General features: G+C 37.5%; 1 protein-coding gene across 6 annotated transcripts in view; it reads left to right on the top strand.

The window, feature by feature from the left end:
• The window catches only part of LOC309484770 (receptor-type tyrosine-protein phosphatase delta), a 666,889-nt gene extending 649,149 nt beyond the window's left edge, over positions 1-17,740 (top strand). For all 6 annotated transcript variants that reach the window (XM_082151147.1, XM_082151149.1, XM_082151148.1 and 3 more), the window contains 4 exons: positions 1,842-1,967; positions 3,569-3,723; positions 6,608-6,743; positions 14,946-17,740. In XM_082151147.1, coding sequence (XP_082007273.1) covers positions 1,842-1,967; positions 3,569-3,723; positions 6,608-6,743; positions 14,946-15,014 — 486 coding nt within the window. In that variant the 3' untranslated portion in view covers positions 15,015-17,740. The remainder of the gene's footprint in view (positions 1-1,841; positions 1,968-3,568; positions 3,724-6,607; positions 6,744-14,945) is intronic.
• Positions 17,741-18,255: the final 515 nt, after the last annotated feature.

Here is an 18,255-nt window from a genome sequence, read left to right as displayed (position 1 = left end):
TTTAGGGACCGTCTCAAAAGTGTATACGACTTTGGTATACACGTTTCTAACTTCGATAGCATTTGAATAGAACTTGCAGTCATAAAACATTGAACTTGCAGTCATAAAACCAACTGTAAAGTGTTCATGTAGTGTCAGGCATAATGCGCACCCTTTGGATTTTTGATATTTATTCAAATACATTTTTGTTTGCTATTGAAGTTAGAAACGTGTATGCCAATGTTGTATGTAACTTTATAGACGCGGTCCCTAAATGTGCGAATGTCCAATGTCAAGCTAATTTTACATTTAGTCATTTAGCAGACGCTTTTATCCAAAGCGATTTACAGTTAAACTAACAATAGGAGGACAACAATATGCAAGTGCTATGACTCTTCCCAGTTTAAGCTAATGCAATACACGTAGACATACTATATATATATATATATTTATATATATATATAAATATATATATATATATATATATATATATATATATATATATATATATATATATATATAGAGAGAGAGAGAGAGAGAGAGTATGTCTACGTGTATTGCATTAGGTTATTATATATATAGAGAGAGAGAGAGAGAGAGAGAGAGAGAGAGAGAGAGAGAGAGAGAGAGAGAGAGAGAGAGCGAGCGTATCACGAAACGCTCAGCATGAAACTTTGCGCGTTAAATTCAAATTCTGAGTCCATCTGCTTGATTATGTAGCGTATATAGTAGCCTAGCCTACAGCCTACATCCCCAATAAGGTGCGAGTTTGGTCTTTTATATCACTGTATTAGTCCATTAAGCTACGTTAAGCGTTTTGTCCCGACGGAAGGGGAATCCTTGAGTATGATGAGGTATTGAGGGAAACCGATTATAATCCCGTTCATGGTAGAGAAAGCTGATAACATGTAGGCTACACAGGGAAAGTAACAATGAAGTTATTGAATGAAACAAACACAGCTTTTGTGTGTTTATCATCTTTTCCGCATATATACTGACACAGATAATCATTTTCATTTTATGAATGAATGACTTGTTCTAACTGTTGCTGGTCTTCGTCAACAACACGCGCTTTTGCACCTCCTGATGGTGAGGTTGACTAACAGCAGATGGAGAGTATGCTCGGCAATCTACTGCTTTTCCTGCATTTCCTGGATGTCAATGTTGAATTTACTGTCGAATTTGAACCACTGAATTTGTGGAAGCGAATTTGCAAAGCGAAATAAAATGGACCGAAAATTGCCTGTTGAATATTATAGGTTGTATTTTTAAACAGTTTGAATATTTTGGAAGTGAAATATGAAAGGTGAATATGGATTTGAAATGTGAAAATGTGTTTGAAATGTTTTTAATTGAAATATTCACAGCTTAAATATTCAATCATGTTGAATTTCAGCCCATAAAAATGCAAGCCCTAAAAATACAGTGCATTCAAATGCAAGCATGGTTAATGCAATGCCTATTTTTTTCAAGTAGTGCAATTCAACAGGCTTTTTATATTTCAAAAACATTTGACATTATTTTACTTCCATATAAAAAAGACAAAAATACTTTTTTCTATCTCGCCAACTCTACAGGCTACAATCACAATTCAAAATGGTCACATGGTTTCAACTTCAAATTTATTTAAACATCAAAATAACATGAGGGTGATTGGAATGCCTACGGAGCCGTCTGCCAAGAAATTTCTCTGTTTAGAGATGCTGTGATCCTTTGTGACACCATTGAGAAAACAGCAACGCGATTTTTATTTTATTTTTTCAAATAAATTTCTGGTCATTTTCTTCAGTCAATGATTGCTCCTGCCAGTGCTGTTATTTGTACCCAGGCTTACAGACTGTTGTATTCTGTCTGTCCATCAGGAAAAATGCCATCAGTACTGGCCAGCAGAGCGTTCTGCCAGGTATCAGTACTTTGTTGTGGATCCAATGGCCGAATACAACATGCCCCAGTACATCCTAAGAGAGTTCAAAGTGACGGACGCCAGGGTAAGACGGCAGAACCTTGGACCCTACTGTGATTTGTGTGTTATAGTGCATGTTCAGTCTGAGAGCATCTGTGTTCAGGAGTCTAATTCCCTCAATGCGTTTATTTTGATAAACGCCCTCACTCGTACCTTCTTGCCATTTTATATATGTCTCTGTCTTTTGCGTTGCTTATCTTGGATATACAAAATCACTAAAGAAAGGCGAACTCTCTGAGCTTCTCATCAGGAGAAGCTTTTTCAGCCGCCCACATCGGAGGAATTAGTGTCTGGAAATCACTCATTCGCATGCTCAGGTGAAGCACACACGTCTGAGCTGTGGGTGGTTGAAGCCTCATATCCCACTAACAGAAAAACACTGAAAACTGGTGATATGTTTTTGAAACGTTTCATGGTAATACCATGGTGTTCTTGGTGTATCATGTAAATCCACTGTAAAGATAGTAACGATGATGTCAATTGTACCATATCAATCCGAACGCGATGACGAAACATTAGAAGAACTAGTTATTCAACCTGATCCTCCTCCACAAGGACGACTTTAGCAGGATGTTTCTCAGTGATACGCTACTCAGTTTTTAATTCCTCACCATCAGCATTAACAAGAGTATGTCCATCAACAAACCGATATGTTTATTTCTAATTTATTGCAGTGCACATATGGGAACTGTATTAACTGTATCAATAACAGAGCTTATGTTAGCCGAGCACTTATGTGAATGACTGATGTAACATTAAAGTTTGCAAAACAAATTTTGCTCCATCCTTTATCTTTACTCAAAGTAGTAAGAACGACAGACAGTTTTCATTAATAGACAGTTTTAGGTAATAGTGGCCCACAGCTGATTAGCAGAACTATTTCAGTAAGACAGTAATAACGCGAGTTAGCCAGAAGCTTATACAACACAAAACTACGTATTTTGAACACATACTTACAGGTTGTGATTCTGAGGAGCAAGCTGGTCCAAATAAACTGGGTACTGACCCATCTTTCCAGAGCAAGTGTTTTGCGAATCCCACGTTGAACTTTGAGATGTGAGAAGCAGTTTTTTAAAATTACGTGTTTGAAGGCGGGACAACATACAACATCGGCAATCATTATGCAAATGTCTTATCTAGTGACGTAAAACCGTTACGCAGTGGGATTCGAAATACAGACGACTCGTTTAGGCAGTTCAGAGTCGATTCTTTATTTTGGGAGACAATAACTTTGTGCACTTCAATCATGCACTTTCGACTTTACAACTTTGCAGAACGTTTACATTCATAAACAGCTATATTACATACTGCATGAAAGGGATATTTGGAAAACCATAATAGGGGCACTTTAATGTGTCTTAATGAATAAATGCATCAATTTATAAAATAAAAAAAAAGTAACATCTTACTGACCCCAAATTTTGAATGCTTGTTTTCAGTATATATTTTTAAATTATTAATGTTTCTTGGGCTTTTCAACCCTCATTCAGCATGGGTGATGTTCTCATCAGTGTTTGACAAGCGCAGCGTTTGCCACACATAAATGTGAATGTAATGGATTGGTGTTATGCGTCAGGGAGCAGCTGCAGCTCCTTTATGTTGGTTTGTGTCTCTCTCTTCTTTTAGGACGGACAGTCACGGACCGTCAGGCAGTTCCAGTTCACAGACTGGCCAGAACAAGGCGTGCCAAAGTCAGGGGAAGGCTTCATCGACTTCATCGGCCAAGTGCATAAAACAAAAGAGCAGTTTGGTCAGGATGGACCCATATCGGTCCACTGTAGGTAAGAAAGACACGAGTCTATGTGAGAAAAACAGAGCTGATGTACTTTCCATCAGTACACAAAACTCTTGTCTTTTGTTCTTTTTAATGATTTTTTTTTATCTAATAACAAATACCTCATTTTCTATATTTAAAATTTTATATTATACATTTTATATAATTCTTATCAAATAAATAAACCATGAAAGGGCACCTACGTCACTGATTACCCAGATTATTTTTGTTTGAAGAAGCCGTGCAGGCATGCGTGAAGTATGGCAAATAGACACAGCATCTCGCTCCCTTCTCACGTAGGGAACACGTACGGAACCCCAAAGGTTCCTTTTCAAGGGAACTTCGAACGTACGTCAATGGCATTGTAACCATTATGCTATACGCTGGGTGGTCAATCCAGACCATACTATATAAGCTGGGTGGTCATTCCAGACCATGAGAGGATCATCCGTCGTAACCCTTGCAATAGCAAAATGCCCCAAGCATGGGAACTAATAGGAACTGCGCATAACCCTGTGACCCAAAAAAGGATAGCCCCTTAGGGTAAGACACTAGATGGTCATCCAGGACCACTATGAGTAAGGCGTCCACCGTAGCAACAACGACAACGTGCCTCAAGTGTGGGACTCACGGTTGAAGCTAGAGTCTGTCCACATAGTTCCTCTACAGGATATCTACACCTTGGCCCAGATCAAGGTCTGCTGCGCCAACCTGAACAGGGGACGCAAACTCAACCTCCCCTGGTGATTTATGCACAATACTACCAATGTGTTTTCCATCCACACCTATGGTAGCCCTTCAGGTCTTTAATAAAGTCTTTCAACCAAGCTGGATGACCATCCAGGACATTCCCCCAGTCCGTGAGAGGTGACCAAAGCAAACATTTTGCGATGGTAATTTGCCCCAGTGCAGGACCCTGAGTTAGAAACCGGGGTCTTCCCACAGATACATGGTAAGAAGACCTCTGCGCATAACCCTTATGAACCATAGGGGGTTGCACAGCCCCCTGCTCACCAAATACCACTGGTATGGTCTCATGTGCAGCAAGCTTAATGCGGCTACAACCATAAGACCCAGTAGCTTCTGATATTGGCAGACGAAAACACCCTGGCCTAACCTGACATTGCCCATTGTGATTCCACCCAAGTGGGAAATAACCCCCAGAAAAGTTGTTCTCTGAAACAACAAACTCTTCTTGAGGTTCAATCTCAGGTTCAAACACTTTAAGTGAGTGAGAACAACATCTCGATGGCAAATTGCTGATTCCTCCGACTGGGCCACTAACAGCCAGCCGTCTGTGTAATTCAGAACACAGATGTTCTGGAGTCACAATGGAGCCAGAGTCACATTCATGCACTATGTGAAGGTGTAGTAGAATGCACTTCCGATAAAGGAAGACCAAAAGGAAGGACATTCAAACGCCATCGCGCTCCAAAATATTAAACATTATGGTTACATTACGGGTCTAAATAGTATAATATTCACCATATATCTAGCAACAGTTCAACTGCAATGTGAAGTTTATGCAACAATACCATAAACTAATAAGTAAGAATTTCTTACCTTACATCTTTCTTGTCTTCAAATCGCGTTCTTCTTCTTCTGGGGGTAAATCCAATGTAAGCTCACAGCGCGTCTTCCAAACTCGACGAAAAGCAGAGACTTGTGAAGTTTTTTGGTGTTTTGTGTTTGAGGTAACGAGGGCGTTCGCGTTCCATGTGGAGATTTGCATGTGAATCACTTTTGCGCGAGTGGGCGTGTTCGAATTAAAAGTAATTAGCAAGCGTTTGAGATACTGGACATCCTGTTGGTTTTATACAAATTACTTAAACAGAGAATATTTGTTGTCAGTTTGAATCCGATCATTTAAAAGTACACACTTAAATGTGTATAAAGGTGTATGGCTCATAAATGTGTGACAAGTATTTGCTGAGTTTTGTTTCAGTTTATAGACGTGCTCAAGAAAAAAAAGTTCACCGCGACGGAGAGGCAGAACGCACACCCTGTTTATTTCCTTTATTTTACAAAAGCACAATGTTTTGATTTGATTGTAAGTGGACACATACAAAAGTTGAAATATCACAGATTCTTTTTTTATATTTCTTTTTTCTGTATAACCATAAATGACGGAGTAATTTAAGTTTATTGTACTACAATGTGAAGAAAATCCAGCAAAACGCGGGGGCGCGTTTGCCGACCTCAGAGGGTTAACACAGTCAGCCCCCTCGAGAACTGTGAGTGTTCTCCGCTCCCAAACAAACAACACAGAGACCGTGTGAGTCATCACCTGTAAGAAAGTGGGGCACCGCGGCACACACCTCCTAAATTTCTTTGCTTGCCATTTTTATAGTACTCCTATCTAAATAAAATCAGACGATCACGACATACAATTTCGACAAAGTGATGCTGGTGATTTTGGGACCCTTTATGGTCTTGATGGCACGCTACGCTTCTTCACATGACCTCCGTCGGCCAAAAAAACATGTTGAAGGCTTTCCCATAGCGGCAACGCCATGACGCAGAGTCGGAGTTCCATCGAAAGGAAACTCACCGCCTTTTAAAAAATGAATTCAAATTGAAATCTACTAACACAAATATATAAAGTTTACTAAAATAAACATCTAAATGTGTATTTTGGATGTTTTCTTTCCACTAGTCTGAAAGAAGACATGTTATAAAGCAAAACAGACCTCAAGACCATGACTAAGACCAGTGCATGAAAAATACTGGTCACTTGTTTGCATGTTACAGGAAAACGGTTTGAAATATCAAAAATCCAGTGGACAAATGTTGTGAGGCATAATCCGTAGGTCATGTGGCACAAAGCTGTTAACTCTTCAGATTATGAAACCGATACTCTGTTTTGATTGGTTTGTTGAATGTCTCGGCAGTGCTGGCGTGGGCCGGACAGGAGTCTTCATCACGCTTAGTATTGTTCTGGAGCGGATGCGTTATGAAGGCGTGGTGGACATCTTCCAGACGGTCAAGATGTTGAGAACACAGCGGCCGGCGATGGTCCAGACCGAAGTACGTAACATATTCTCACTTTGACTTAAAATACAAACTTGTTAACTGTCAGTGTCCTGGTACAGTTGCCGTACTTTTTATTGCCTTTCATTCAAAAGCTAAAACTCTATATTCATCATGGGAAAACCGTTTTGAAATTGAACCATGGAAACTCTACTTTAAAACATTTTTTAAAACTTATTTTTTGTGATATAAACTTAAAATTTGGAACACAACAAAATTATTTTGTAAAATATATATTTTGTTTAAAATAAATGTTTAGTTCAGAACATTTGCTTTACAATAAACTTAAACTTGCATAACTTTTTATGCTTTCACTTTTGCAAATAATGAGTGTCCTCTTTAAAAAGAAACCAACATTAGATCTGTATTCCAAAGCATTCATAAATTACAATTAAAGATGAACTGAACAAAAAATAAATAAATTGATAACGTGTTGTTTATGACAATTAAAAGTAAATTACACTAAAAAAATTATAAAAAATATCAATATAGCTTTTTTTAAAAGCAACACAAAAATTGCCTTTGTTAGTATAAGAACGCTGGCAATTCTGATGACGTCACTGGAATGGTAGGACCTGCGAAGGTATATGGCAGCTGCAACTGCAGGTCCTATACACACGAAAATGAGTCATTTTGGTTACGTGTTTGAGCCTGTGAGGGACAGTCCAGTAGTACTGACTACCACCACAAGGAGGACGATCAGTTTCAGGCTCCACCTACAGTACAGGATCGTTTGGGGGGAGCGGCGCGCGCTGTATCGATTCGCCTCACTGATCAAGTGCAAAAGAAACTACGAGCATGCAACGCCGTTACGTTGTAAATTACACGAAATAAAAGTAATGCAGGTATGATCCAGATTGTATTTGCAATGTACATAGTCAATTATTAATGGAGCAATAGTGGTTCATGGTGTTATAAGAGGGAAATGTGGTGGGAGGTTGGAGGGCTGTAGTAGCCTGTCATGCACTCTCATTTATTGTATACAAGCACATTATGCATTTTATTAAATAGAGACTGCTTATATATGTCGTGTGCATTTAGAGAAAAATACTAAAACATGGTTGAGGTACTGTGCGTTTTAGAAAGTCGAGGCAGATAAATGGCAAATGTGATTGGACGAATTCATCCAATGGGATCGCTTGTTCAGTTAGCTGCACGCAAAATGTTAAAATCAAAATACTGCACGGCCGGTTACTGCACAGATACCTCTTACTATGGACCTAGCAGCTAACGTGAGTTCTGCGAGTTGAACTCCCTGCATCAACAATGTTTCCTGACACGATGAACATCAGCTAGCTTCAGGGTGAGTAGAGAGATACATTGGATTCTGTTGACAGACCTGCTGCGGTTTAGTTAGCTGCTAGTAAACGCATTATTAAGGCAGCTGGGGTTACGATACATTTTCACAGGCTAACGTTACCTTTGACAAGGAAACCAGGCTTTATAGCGTTCAACAAAACTGAGACTGACACACTCGGCATTCATTGAAATTGAGTCACAAAACCAAGCTAGATACGAAACGATCCAACCTAGGTAAAGAGCTAGCAGCTAAACACGTTGGAAGCACTTTTGTCAAACTCCACAAGCTAGCCACCACTCCGACCATATAAACTGTATAAATAAATAATGACTCCGACGATATCACAGATTGATGCGTTTACTAGCAGCTAACTAAACCGCAGCAGGTCTGTCAACAGAATCCAATGTCCCTCTCTACTCACCCTGAAGCTAACTTAGCTGATGTTCATCGTGTCAGGAGACATTGTTGATGCAGGGAGTATTTTGATTTTAACATTTTGCGTGCAGCTAACTGAACAAGCGATCCCATTGGATGAATTCGTCCAATCACATTTGCCATTTATCTGCCTCGACTTTCTAAAACGCACAGTACCTCAACCATGTTTTAGTATTTTTCTCTAAATGCTTGTAAATCAATTATTCAATCAGCATGGTCAACTCTTTAACTACAGTGAATTTCTTCATCACTTTGGTATACCTATTTCACCTAAGGACTTCTCTATCGTCTTCGATGCAATACCTTCAGCTGTCATTTCACTTTTTAAAGGTGTTAAAGGGTAACTAAACCCTAAACCAACTTTTTTTAGTTAATGATCTGTAAGAATGGGGCTTTATTAGTGCTGTTCATTGATTCAAGTAGTTTTTTTGACATTTGTGTTTAAAGTGTTTTAATTTTACAAAATATGGTGTAAAAACGTCTGAGTGCTGCCCTCTTCAGGTTGAACAGTGGCTACTGCAGTTGAATTTTCCTATTGGAAGTTGTGGTACCCTCTGACGTCAGAGAGTACCAGCTAACCACGCCCTTGCCTGCAGAGAGATACGTCACAGATGCACGCCCCCTCTCCACTGGGCTCTGCCTACTTTTCCAACATTTTTCAAATATTGCCAGTGGGTGGAGTCAGGCTCTGACCAGGGGTTTAGTTACCCTTTAATGGACTTGTTGATCCCCCTAAACTGGTGAATGTGAAGGAAACAGCTGTTGGAAATATCTGTTTTTCAATGCTACCTAAAAGTATGAATAAGGCAGTTCGTCAACTTTTTCTACAGGATTTTAGGAGTGCACCCGCTGCTGTATCTTATTGGTCTTCATTTGTTGGAGAGATTTGTTGGGAAAAAGTTTGGCTTTTGCCTCACAAGTTTTTTTTAACCAACAAAGTTAAAGAGATCTCATTCAAAATGCTTCACAGGTTTTACCCCACTAACTTTTACCTGAAAAAAATGAAAAAAGACTTGGATATCAGCTGTACTTTCTGTGAAGAGCTAAACGAAACACTGGTCCATTTATTTTGGTCTTGCCCACATACCAAAAAACTTTGGAGCAAAGTGGTTCAATTTATTGTTGTCCATATTTACCCTCAATTTGCATTGCGGTGGGAAAATGTTTTGTTTGGTTTCACTCAACATGATAAAAATTTATGCTCAGAGTATTATGTGATAAATTTGCTTATTATTTTAACCAAATTTTATTTGCACAAGTCAAAATTCTTAAAAAAGAAACCAAGCTTTCTGGAGCTTGCTGCTAATATTAAGAACTATGTTCTCTCAATATCTGAGTGTACAAACAAAAAAGCTGTTAGATCATATGACCTCTGTAAGCTTTACAAGATATTTATTTAATTTTTTTACTTTCTTTGCTTTCTTTACATTATACTTTGTTTTTGATAACCCCCTGGCCTAATTGTGATTTGTCTATAGACTTTTTTGATGTACAGAAGATGTTGTTTTCTTCCTGTATGTCCTATTTTTGAATAATAAAAAAAATAAAAAAATAATAATAATTCTCTAAATGCACACGACATATATAAGCAGTCTCTATTTAATAAAATGCATAATGTGCTTGTATACAATAAATGAGAGTGCATGACAGGCTACTACAGCCCTCCAACCTCCCACCACATTTCCCTCTTATAACACCATGAACCACTATTGCTCCATTAATAATTGACTATGTACATTGCAAATACAATCTGGATCATACCTGCATTACTTTTATTTCGTGTAATTTACAACGTAACGGCGTTGCATACTCGTAGTTTCTTTTGCACTTGATCAGTGAGGCGAATCGATACAGCGCGGCGCTCCCCCCAAACGATCCTGTACTGTAGGTGGAGCCTGAAACTGATCGTCCTCCTTGTGGTGGTAGTCAGTACTACTGGCCTGTCCCTCACAGGCTCAAACACGTAACCAAAATGACTCATTTTCGTGTGTATAGGACCTGCAGTTGCAGCTGCCATATACCTTCGCAGGTCCTACCATTCCAGTGACGTCATCAGAATTGCCAGCGTTCTTATACTAACAAATGCAATTTTTGTGTTGCTTTTAAAAAAAGCTATATTGATATTTTTTTATATATTTTTTTAGTGTAATTTACTTTTAATTGTCATAAACAACACGTTATCAATTTTTTTTTTTTTCAGTTCATCTTTAAGTTCAGTTTAAGACAGTTAACTGACTAAACCAGGATCAAAAAATACTTTCTCTTCCTCAAGCATTCAGCATCGTATTAAATTAAAACGGCTAATAACATGTAGGTCAGTTTAGTGATTCATCTTTCAGATGTCCTCTGTAATTTTAGTTAGATGAAGAGACACGTGTGCATTGAGTTTGTGACACTGATGAGGAAAAGAACGTGACTTTGTTCGGCCCGCAAACGCTCATTCTCATTTATAACTACAAACCCTTCAGGTTAGCCATGCAAATTGGTTCAGATAAGCAATTTCACAGCTAACCCACACAATGGCCTTTTCCAGCGTCAATGGGGTAAAATTATTTTCCACGTTCAATGCGACAGCAAAGTGATGAGGCTCGAATATCACGCTTGGCACAACACAATCCCTCCTTTTCACCTCAGAGCACCAGCGAGATGCGCGACACAAAAGCGGCGACATTAGAGCTGCGCACGCAAGCCTTCACGTCGCAGACCGCTGAGCTGATGTGTTGCTGTGGAGATGAGAGGAGCCACGCATCCGTGAATTCACAGAGAAATCCATAAAATCTGCTCAGAAGATGTCACATTACATCACTGATGTGCTTTACCAAAAGATTGCATTTCAAACATCGAGTCAGTTTCTTTCTGTTTAAATCCTACTTAGGTTTTCATTTTGCAATAATAATAATGTCATTGTATCTTTTTATTTTTAACTGCCTATCATATACACTTTTCAGTAAATCCCCATGAAGTCTAGTGAACTTGCACATAAACTCTTTTTCTGAAGAGTTTTCTTTTTCTCAACTTTCTGTTATATCAGTGAATTGCACATTTATTAAGAACAAAATGTATGACCATTTAATCTAGTATTTTGTCTTTATTAATTATCTCTATGTAATATTAGATAATACAGTTGTGGTCAGAATTATTGGCACCCCGATAAATATGATCAAAGATGGCTGTAAAAATAAATCTGCATTGTTTATCCTTTTGATCTTTCATTCAAAAAATATAACCTTTCATTGAAGTCAAATAACTGAAAGTGGGGGTTAAATCACATTATGAAATAAATGTTTTTCTCCAAACACGTTGGCTACAATTATTGGCACCCCTAGAATTTTTTATGAGTAATATATATCTGAATTATGTTCCCATTAATAATTTAAAAAAATTGCACACCAGTGTGACTAGGAACATAAAATTGTCTAGCTATGACTTCTTGTTTCACAGAGTATAAATATGAGGGAACACAAATGACAAATTCCCTTAATGATCCATCACAATGAGTAAAACCAAAGAATATAGTTTGGATGTGCAGCAAAAGATTGTTGAGCTTCACAAAATAGAAAGTGGCTGAAAGGCAAAAGCTAAAGCATTGAGAATTCCCATTTCCACCATCCTGGCAATAATTAAGAAGTTCCAATCAACTAAAGATGTTACAAATCTGCCTGGAATAGGGCGTGTGTCTATATTGTCTTAATGCACAGCGAGGAGGAACGTTTGAGTGGCCAAAGACTCTCCAAGGATCATAGATGGAGAATTGCAGAGATTTGTTGAGTCTTGGGATCAGAAAGCCAGAAAAATCCTCCTTGCTCATCCAAAAACAAACTCCAGCATATTCAGGTGTCAAACATGACTGGAACTTCAAAAGGGACTGGATTCTATGGTCAGATGAAAATAAAGAAAAGAGCTTTTTGGCAGAAAACCCATCAGATGTGTTTGGTGCAAAAAGGGATAAAAAGTACCCCATGCCCATGGTTAAATATATTGCTGGATCTTTAATGTTGTGGGCCTATTTTTATTTTATTTATTTTTTGCTGGAGGTCCTGGACATCTTGTTCAGATACATGGTATAATGGATTCTAGAAAATACCAACAGATAAAAAAAATCTAAACTTGGTTGGATCTTCCATCAGGACAATGATCCAAAACAAACATCACAATCAACACAAAAATGTGTCACTGGTCACAAAATGAAGCTTCTGTCATGACCGTCCCAGTCCCCTGACCTGAACCCTATAGAAAATATATAGAGTGGGGGTTGCGTTATGAGTGAAGTGAGTGAACTGAAGAGAAGATGCACCAACATGGAGCTGGGAATCTGAAGGATCTGGAGAGATTCTGTATGGAGGAATGGTCTCTGATCTCTTGTCAGGTGTTCTCCAAACTCATCAGGCATTATAGGAGAAAACTCTAAGCTGTTATCTTGGCAAAAGGACATTGCAAAAAATATTTAATAAAAGGGTGCCAATAATTATGGCCATATTTTATAATGCTATTTACCCCCCACTTTCAATTATTTTACTTCAATGAAAGGTTGGATTTTTGCTAATTCTTTGAATGAAAGATAAAAATGATAAACAATGCAGATTTACTTTTACAGCCATCTTTGATCATATTTACCAGGGGTGCCAATAATTCTGACCACAACTGTAGTTAGCAATGCATTATTAAAAAGACCTAAAGTTGCATCCTCAGGTTACACATGAACCCTTTTAACATCATACGTATATTAATATAGGTACTATAATCATAAATTGAAAAACAAACAAAAAATGTAACCATTATTATTTCAAGATGTAAACTCTCAGGGTACCAGCACATCTTTTCTTTTTTTTTCTTCTGAGAAAGAAATACACTTTAGAAAAATCTAAAAAGGCTACATTATGGAAATGATATATCAAATAATAGTATTACAAGAATATATGGTAATACTTTTTCACATTAGTTGCATTAATATTATACGTATACAACTTTTTATTTTAATAATGTATTAGTATGTTAAATGTTAAAATTAACATTAACTAAGATTAATAAATGCTTTAGAAGTATCAGTCCTTGTTAAAGGCACACTATGTAATTTTGTCGTCACTAGAGGTCGTTTATTCATAACAAAGGTGTAGCTTGATGACGCCGTGATTTCGCAGAATCATGGGAGTTGTTGTCTTCACCTCTACAGCCGGTGGAGAATACTAAAGGACTCGGGCAGAAATCATATTCATGGGATTTATTAACGTTACGAAAGCTGTTGGCGTGATTGCTAATGAGAGGCAAGCATGACACAAAGCTCGAGAGCAGTGGAGCTTTTATCATGCCACAGACCGCTTCCGCTTCTTCCGGTCATGCGTATGTGGGGTAATCTTTTATTATATTAGATACATTTGAGTGTGATGAAAGTTGTTATAATGCTATTCTGTGCGTTCGCTCGTCGGATACTATGAGACACTTTATTGCACACTTGCAGCAAACTAGATCAATATTAGGCAGGGTAAAAATGGTACTCGCGGTAAATCAAGAAAATTTGATTTAAACAAAAAGACTAACTGTGTTGAGCTGTATAACAATGATTAGTTTTATGTCGATTAATGTATCCAAACAGTTGCTCAGCTGTCTAATAAAACACTTAATATATTAAAGCATCTTTGGTGTTTCCATGGTTTCTACAAAATAAAAACGGAAATCGAGGGTATGATGTCATTGATAGGCGACACACGGACACGTTCCGTGTCCTGGTTAAAACGCTTATTTTTCTGGATTTAAACAAACATTTGGGATAAGGTAAGTACACAAGTCAATAAAATATATATAATTGTTCTAGTGGTTTTTGGATATTTTGCCTTTTGTACTTCTATTGTAGTTAAGTAATGTTAACAAATGGAACCTTATAGTAAAGTGTTACTGAATATACTTAAGTGCAAACTGAATGAATGTTTCCAGACACTTAAATGCATGTTAATTGCAATCAAATTAATTAATTAATATTAAATGCAGTCAGCTGAAATTTGGAGTGTTTTTTTATCCACTTTATGTACACTTAAGTGTCCTTTTATTTCATTAATAGTATCTGCAAATACAGTTTGCTTTTCTTTTCTTTTAAGATTTGAAGTATGCTACTTAAGTGCACATTCAATACAATTAAGAGCATTTTTTTCACAGATGTATGATACTTGTCAGTAAGGAATTATCTTTAAATGTCAGCCGTCACCATGATTGTGTATAGTAAATAATTAAAACGTTTATATGTAAAAATATCAGAACTGAACTCTCAAGTTTCACGTCAAAATGTTGGGAATGTGTAAAACTTTCACGGCTGCTACCATCAACCCTGTTATCTTTCTGAATTATGTCCAACATACAATAAATTAAGATTCTTAATAAATCTTTATTAAAAACAAGGTAAATAAATGCACATAATGGATCTAATGGAATGTTTGATGTGGCACAGATTTCACCCGTTTCTCTCTGTCTCTCAGGATCAGTACCAGTTTTGTTACAGAGCTGGGTTGGAGTATCTCGGGAGCTTCGACCACTATGCAACATAAGATCTTCGTCACGCTGTCAGGGAGACGGATCGGCCATCAGACATCCAGCGGTCATTTAATTCTTCTGAGCCATAAATACCTGCTTGTGAAAAGAACTTAAACTCTTCGATTACATGTTGGATGTGCAACGTAAACCTAGAAATACTTAAATGACAATAAAAGACAAATATCCAGGTGGACCAAGAAAAATCACCCCGATCTGATTTCAAAAAGTGAATAATGAATAATTAAATAGTAATAATAATAATAATAATAATAATTTCAGACAGGTGAATCTAGACTGCTGAAGCATCACGCAGAAATAATGGTTGCTTCGAGGATTCATGAACACAAATCATAAAGGAACATTGTGGAGTCAACGAATGCAGAGACGCTGTGAGACGGGGAGCTCGACACACATTGTAAAGAGAGTTGGTTTTGTTCCACAATCAATACGAGGAGATATGTCACTGATGAAGAGAGGAGACTTCTTCACCACCATCATCATCATCATAAAAGAAAACTAAACATACGGACAGAGCTGAAAGTAATAACTACGACACGCTGATCGTTAGGTTAGATGTCTGGAGAAATGACACAAATAACACAGCTTTTGTTTTAAGGTCTGTGACTGTTTCTTTTTTCAGTTTTTTCAGAAATCAGTTCAAACTGTCTGTATTTTTTTTTTAAACAATGTTTATTTTTATTTTTATTTTCTGATGTCCTGATGTTCGCACCTCTGTGCCCTTCTTTATTTCATTGTTTTGCCGGTTGTTTGTGGCATTTTGTTTTGTGAACACACACACACATACATACATACACACACACACACACACACTGAATCATGGGGTGGGCAGAGTATAAAGGTTAGAAGATATCTCAGTTCTTCCAGAGAGAGATATTAAAAGAGATGATGTCTTTATTTATATAACGTTGAAATGTATATTCACAAAACATGACTAAAATGCGGGGAGATATAGATATATAAATATAATAATATATGAAAGTGATGGTGGGTTTCTGTACATCCGTTGGAGGGATGTTTTCCGCTGGAATGCACATCAGACGGATGGACGGACGGACACAGACTACGTTTAACGCATCTTTTCTTGTGCAATAAATCGGTGTTTTACAGCCAGAGGGTTCGATTCTCGTTTGTTTAACAAGGACGGGGTGATTGTCGTCATATTCACAACCTCATAGGTCAAAGGTCATCGTCGTGCATCTGTTAGGCCATAAGACGTCCACGTGTTCATTCTTTTGCATTTAGAGTGCCTTATATTTATGCCTGTTCTTTTTTACAATATTCATTTAACGACGTGTATAGTTTCATTAGTTCATGTATGACTATGAGTATTTATCGATTGATTTCCCACGCGTACGGATTTATATTGTATGAAATTATATATGCAAATACGTAATTCCATCATTACTGTTTAATTTTCTGTGGCCTTAATTAGGCTCAGAGAAGAAGAAAAAACGACAAGGGCACGAAAAGAAAGAAAAGCGTTCGATAACCGCCAGGCCCGATACTGTTAAATCATTTATTTTGTATTACTCATTATAAACTTTTGAGTTCCCAAATGGCACAAGCAGAATCCTGGGAAAAAATGTATGACTTTCTGTCTTTTTAAAGGCCAAGCTTTAGCATCAGATGTCCCGTCATCTTTGCAAATTTTCGGCAGTGGAAAATTAACCTCAAAACCTCTTTTTCAAAGAACCAAGTTATTCTGAAAATCCTGCAGAGCTCTAGGCGAAAAGCTACAAAGTATTTTAACGTGCAAATTCTGAGACAAGAATATTCATATTTTACACTTGAACCTCACTGGCTTTGTGGATGTGCATTCCAGATGCTTTCCCCCCCAATTCCCCCTCCCCCTCTTTCTTGTTTCGAATAAACCGCTTTGTTATCAGTCCGAAATCTATGTTTTTGCTTATTTTGTTGTTCATTTCAAATGTTTTCATTGTCTCACTTGGGTCACAATGTTAAGCAACAAGCAGCTGTTGCATAGCCTCATGTAACTGTCAGCGCCACCTAGTGTTCAGCGCTTCAATGTGCAATCTGTTACACATCAGCTTTTCTTTCACTGTTCTGGATCTTATTTGAATATGCATGAGTTCAACTGCAGTGGGGGCGAGTAGGAAGAATTGCACTTTGTATCTCTTTATCTCTATGCACTGCCCTACTGATTCCGCACCCATTACGGATTTTACTTGAACCCAACTGTACGAATCTCCTTCAAACTTTACTGGGTGTGTATGTAAATAACACAGAAAAGAGACTACCCAAGTAAAAAAGAGAAAAAGAAGAAAAAAAAGATTAAGAAAAAGCTAATCGGTTGCGAAAAGAGCATCTTTAGCAGGTGATTTCGAAGTGTCACTTCTTCCCCCGTTCAGCCGGTTGAAAGACTGAAGCGTCACGAACGCAAATGTGCACGTGGTGTTTCTAAGCTCCCTGTTACTCTCACATCTGGATGCATAGACTGAAATGAATTCAATTCAGTTGTAAAGAAAAAATGGCTTGTTAAAAAAAAAAATCATAAAATTACCTCTAATTAGTTGTAAATGTAAAATGTTTTTTTTTTTTTTTTTTTTTTTTTTTGAATGAATGGAGTGCTTTTTATTTTCATACTTAGATGACATTGGTGAAAAGACACATCTGTACGAGAAGCCGTCCTTCTGTACTTTGCTGACACAAGTTCCATTTGTTATAAATGAATTCTATTAAAAAATGTAAGTGTTATGCATATGCGTTTCCTTCCTTCTCTCCTCTGGGCATGGATGATCAATGGGACTAAATTGCTCAATACTTCAACACTGTTATAGGGTAAAAAAAATCTCAGTGGTATTTTTTATTTTATTAGTATTAGGTCACAGTTTTCAGAAAATCCTACACAGATCCTACTGACACATACCCTGATTTTACTGTGCATATCTAAATTTGCATTCTGTTGGGTTATTCAGTTAAGCATGTTGTGATGTCAGGATGGGGGGGGGGGAAACAGATAAAAAAAAATCTATTTTTAAGCTGATTGTTGTTTGCATTCATATTCTGCCGTTTGGCAAAAAAAAAAAGATGCCTAAAGGCACCAAAATACTTTAAGCAAAATCGAAGAACAATGTGATGTCATTTCAAACAAAATCAGACGAAAACGAAGTTCTTTTGGAGTTCGTTTTGGGAGTTCGAAACAGCTTGCCAAAGCGAACTTTCCGGAACAGTTCGCTACGGCTGCTAAACACCTTTGTACTACCATTGGTCCGT

This window comes from Leuciscus leuciscus, assembly GCF_965113295.1.
Source record: "Leuciscus leuciscus genome assembly, chromosome: 2".
Classification (NCBI taxonomy): Eukaryota; Metazoa; Chordata; class Actinopteri; order Cypriniformes; family Leuciscidae; genus Leuciscus; species Leuciscus leuciscus.
This window is presented reverse-complemented; position numbering and strand designations above follow the sequence as displayed.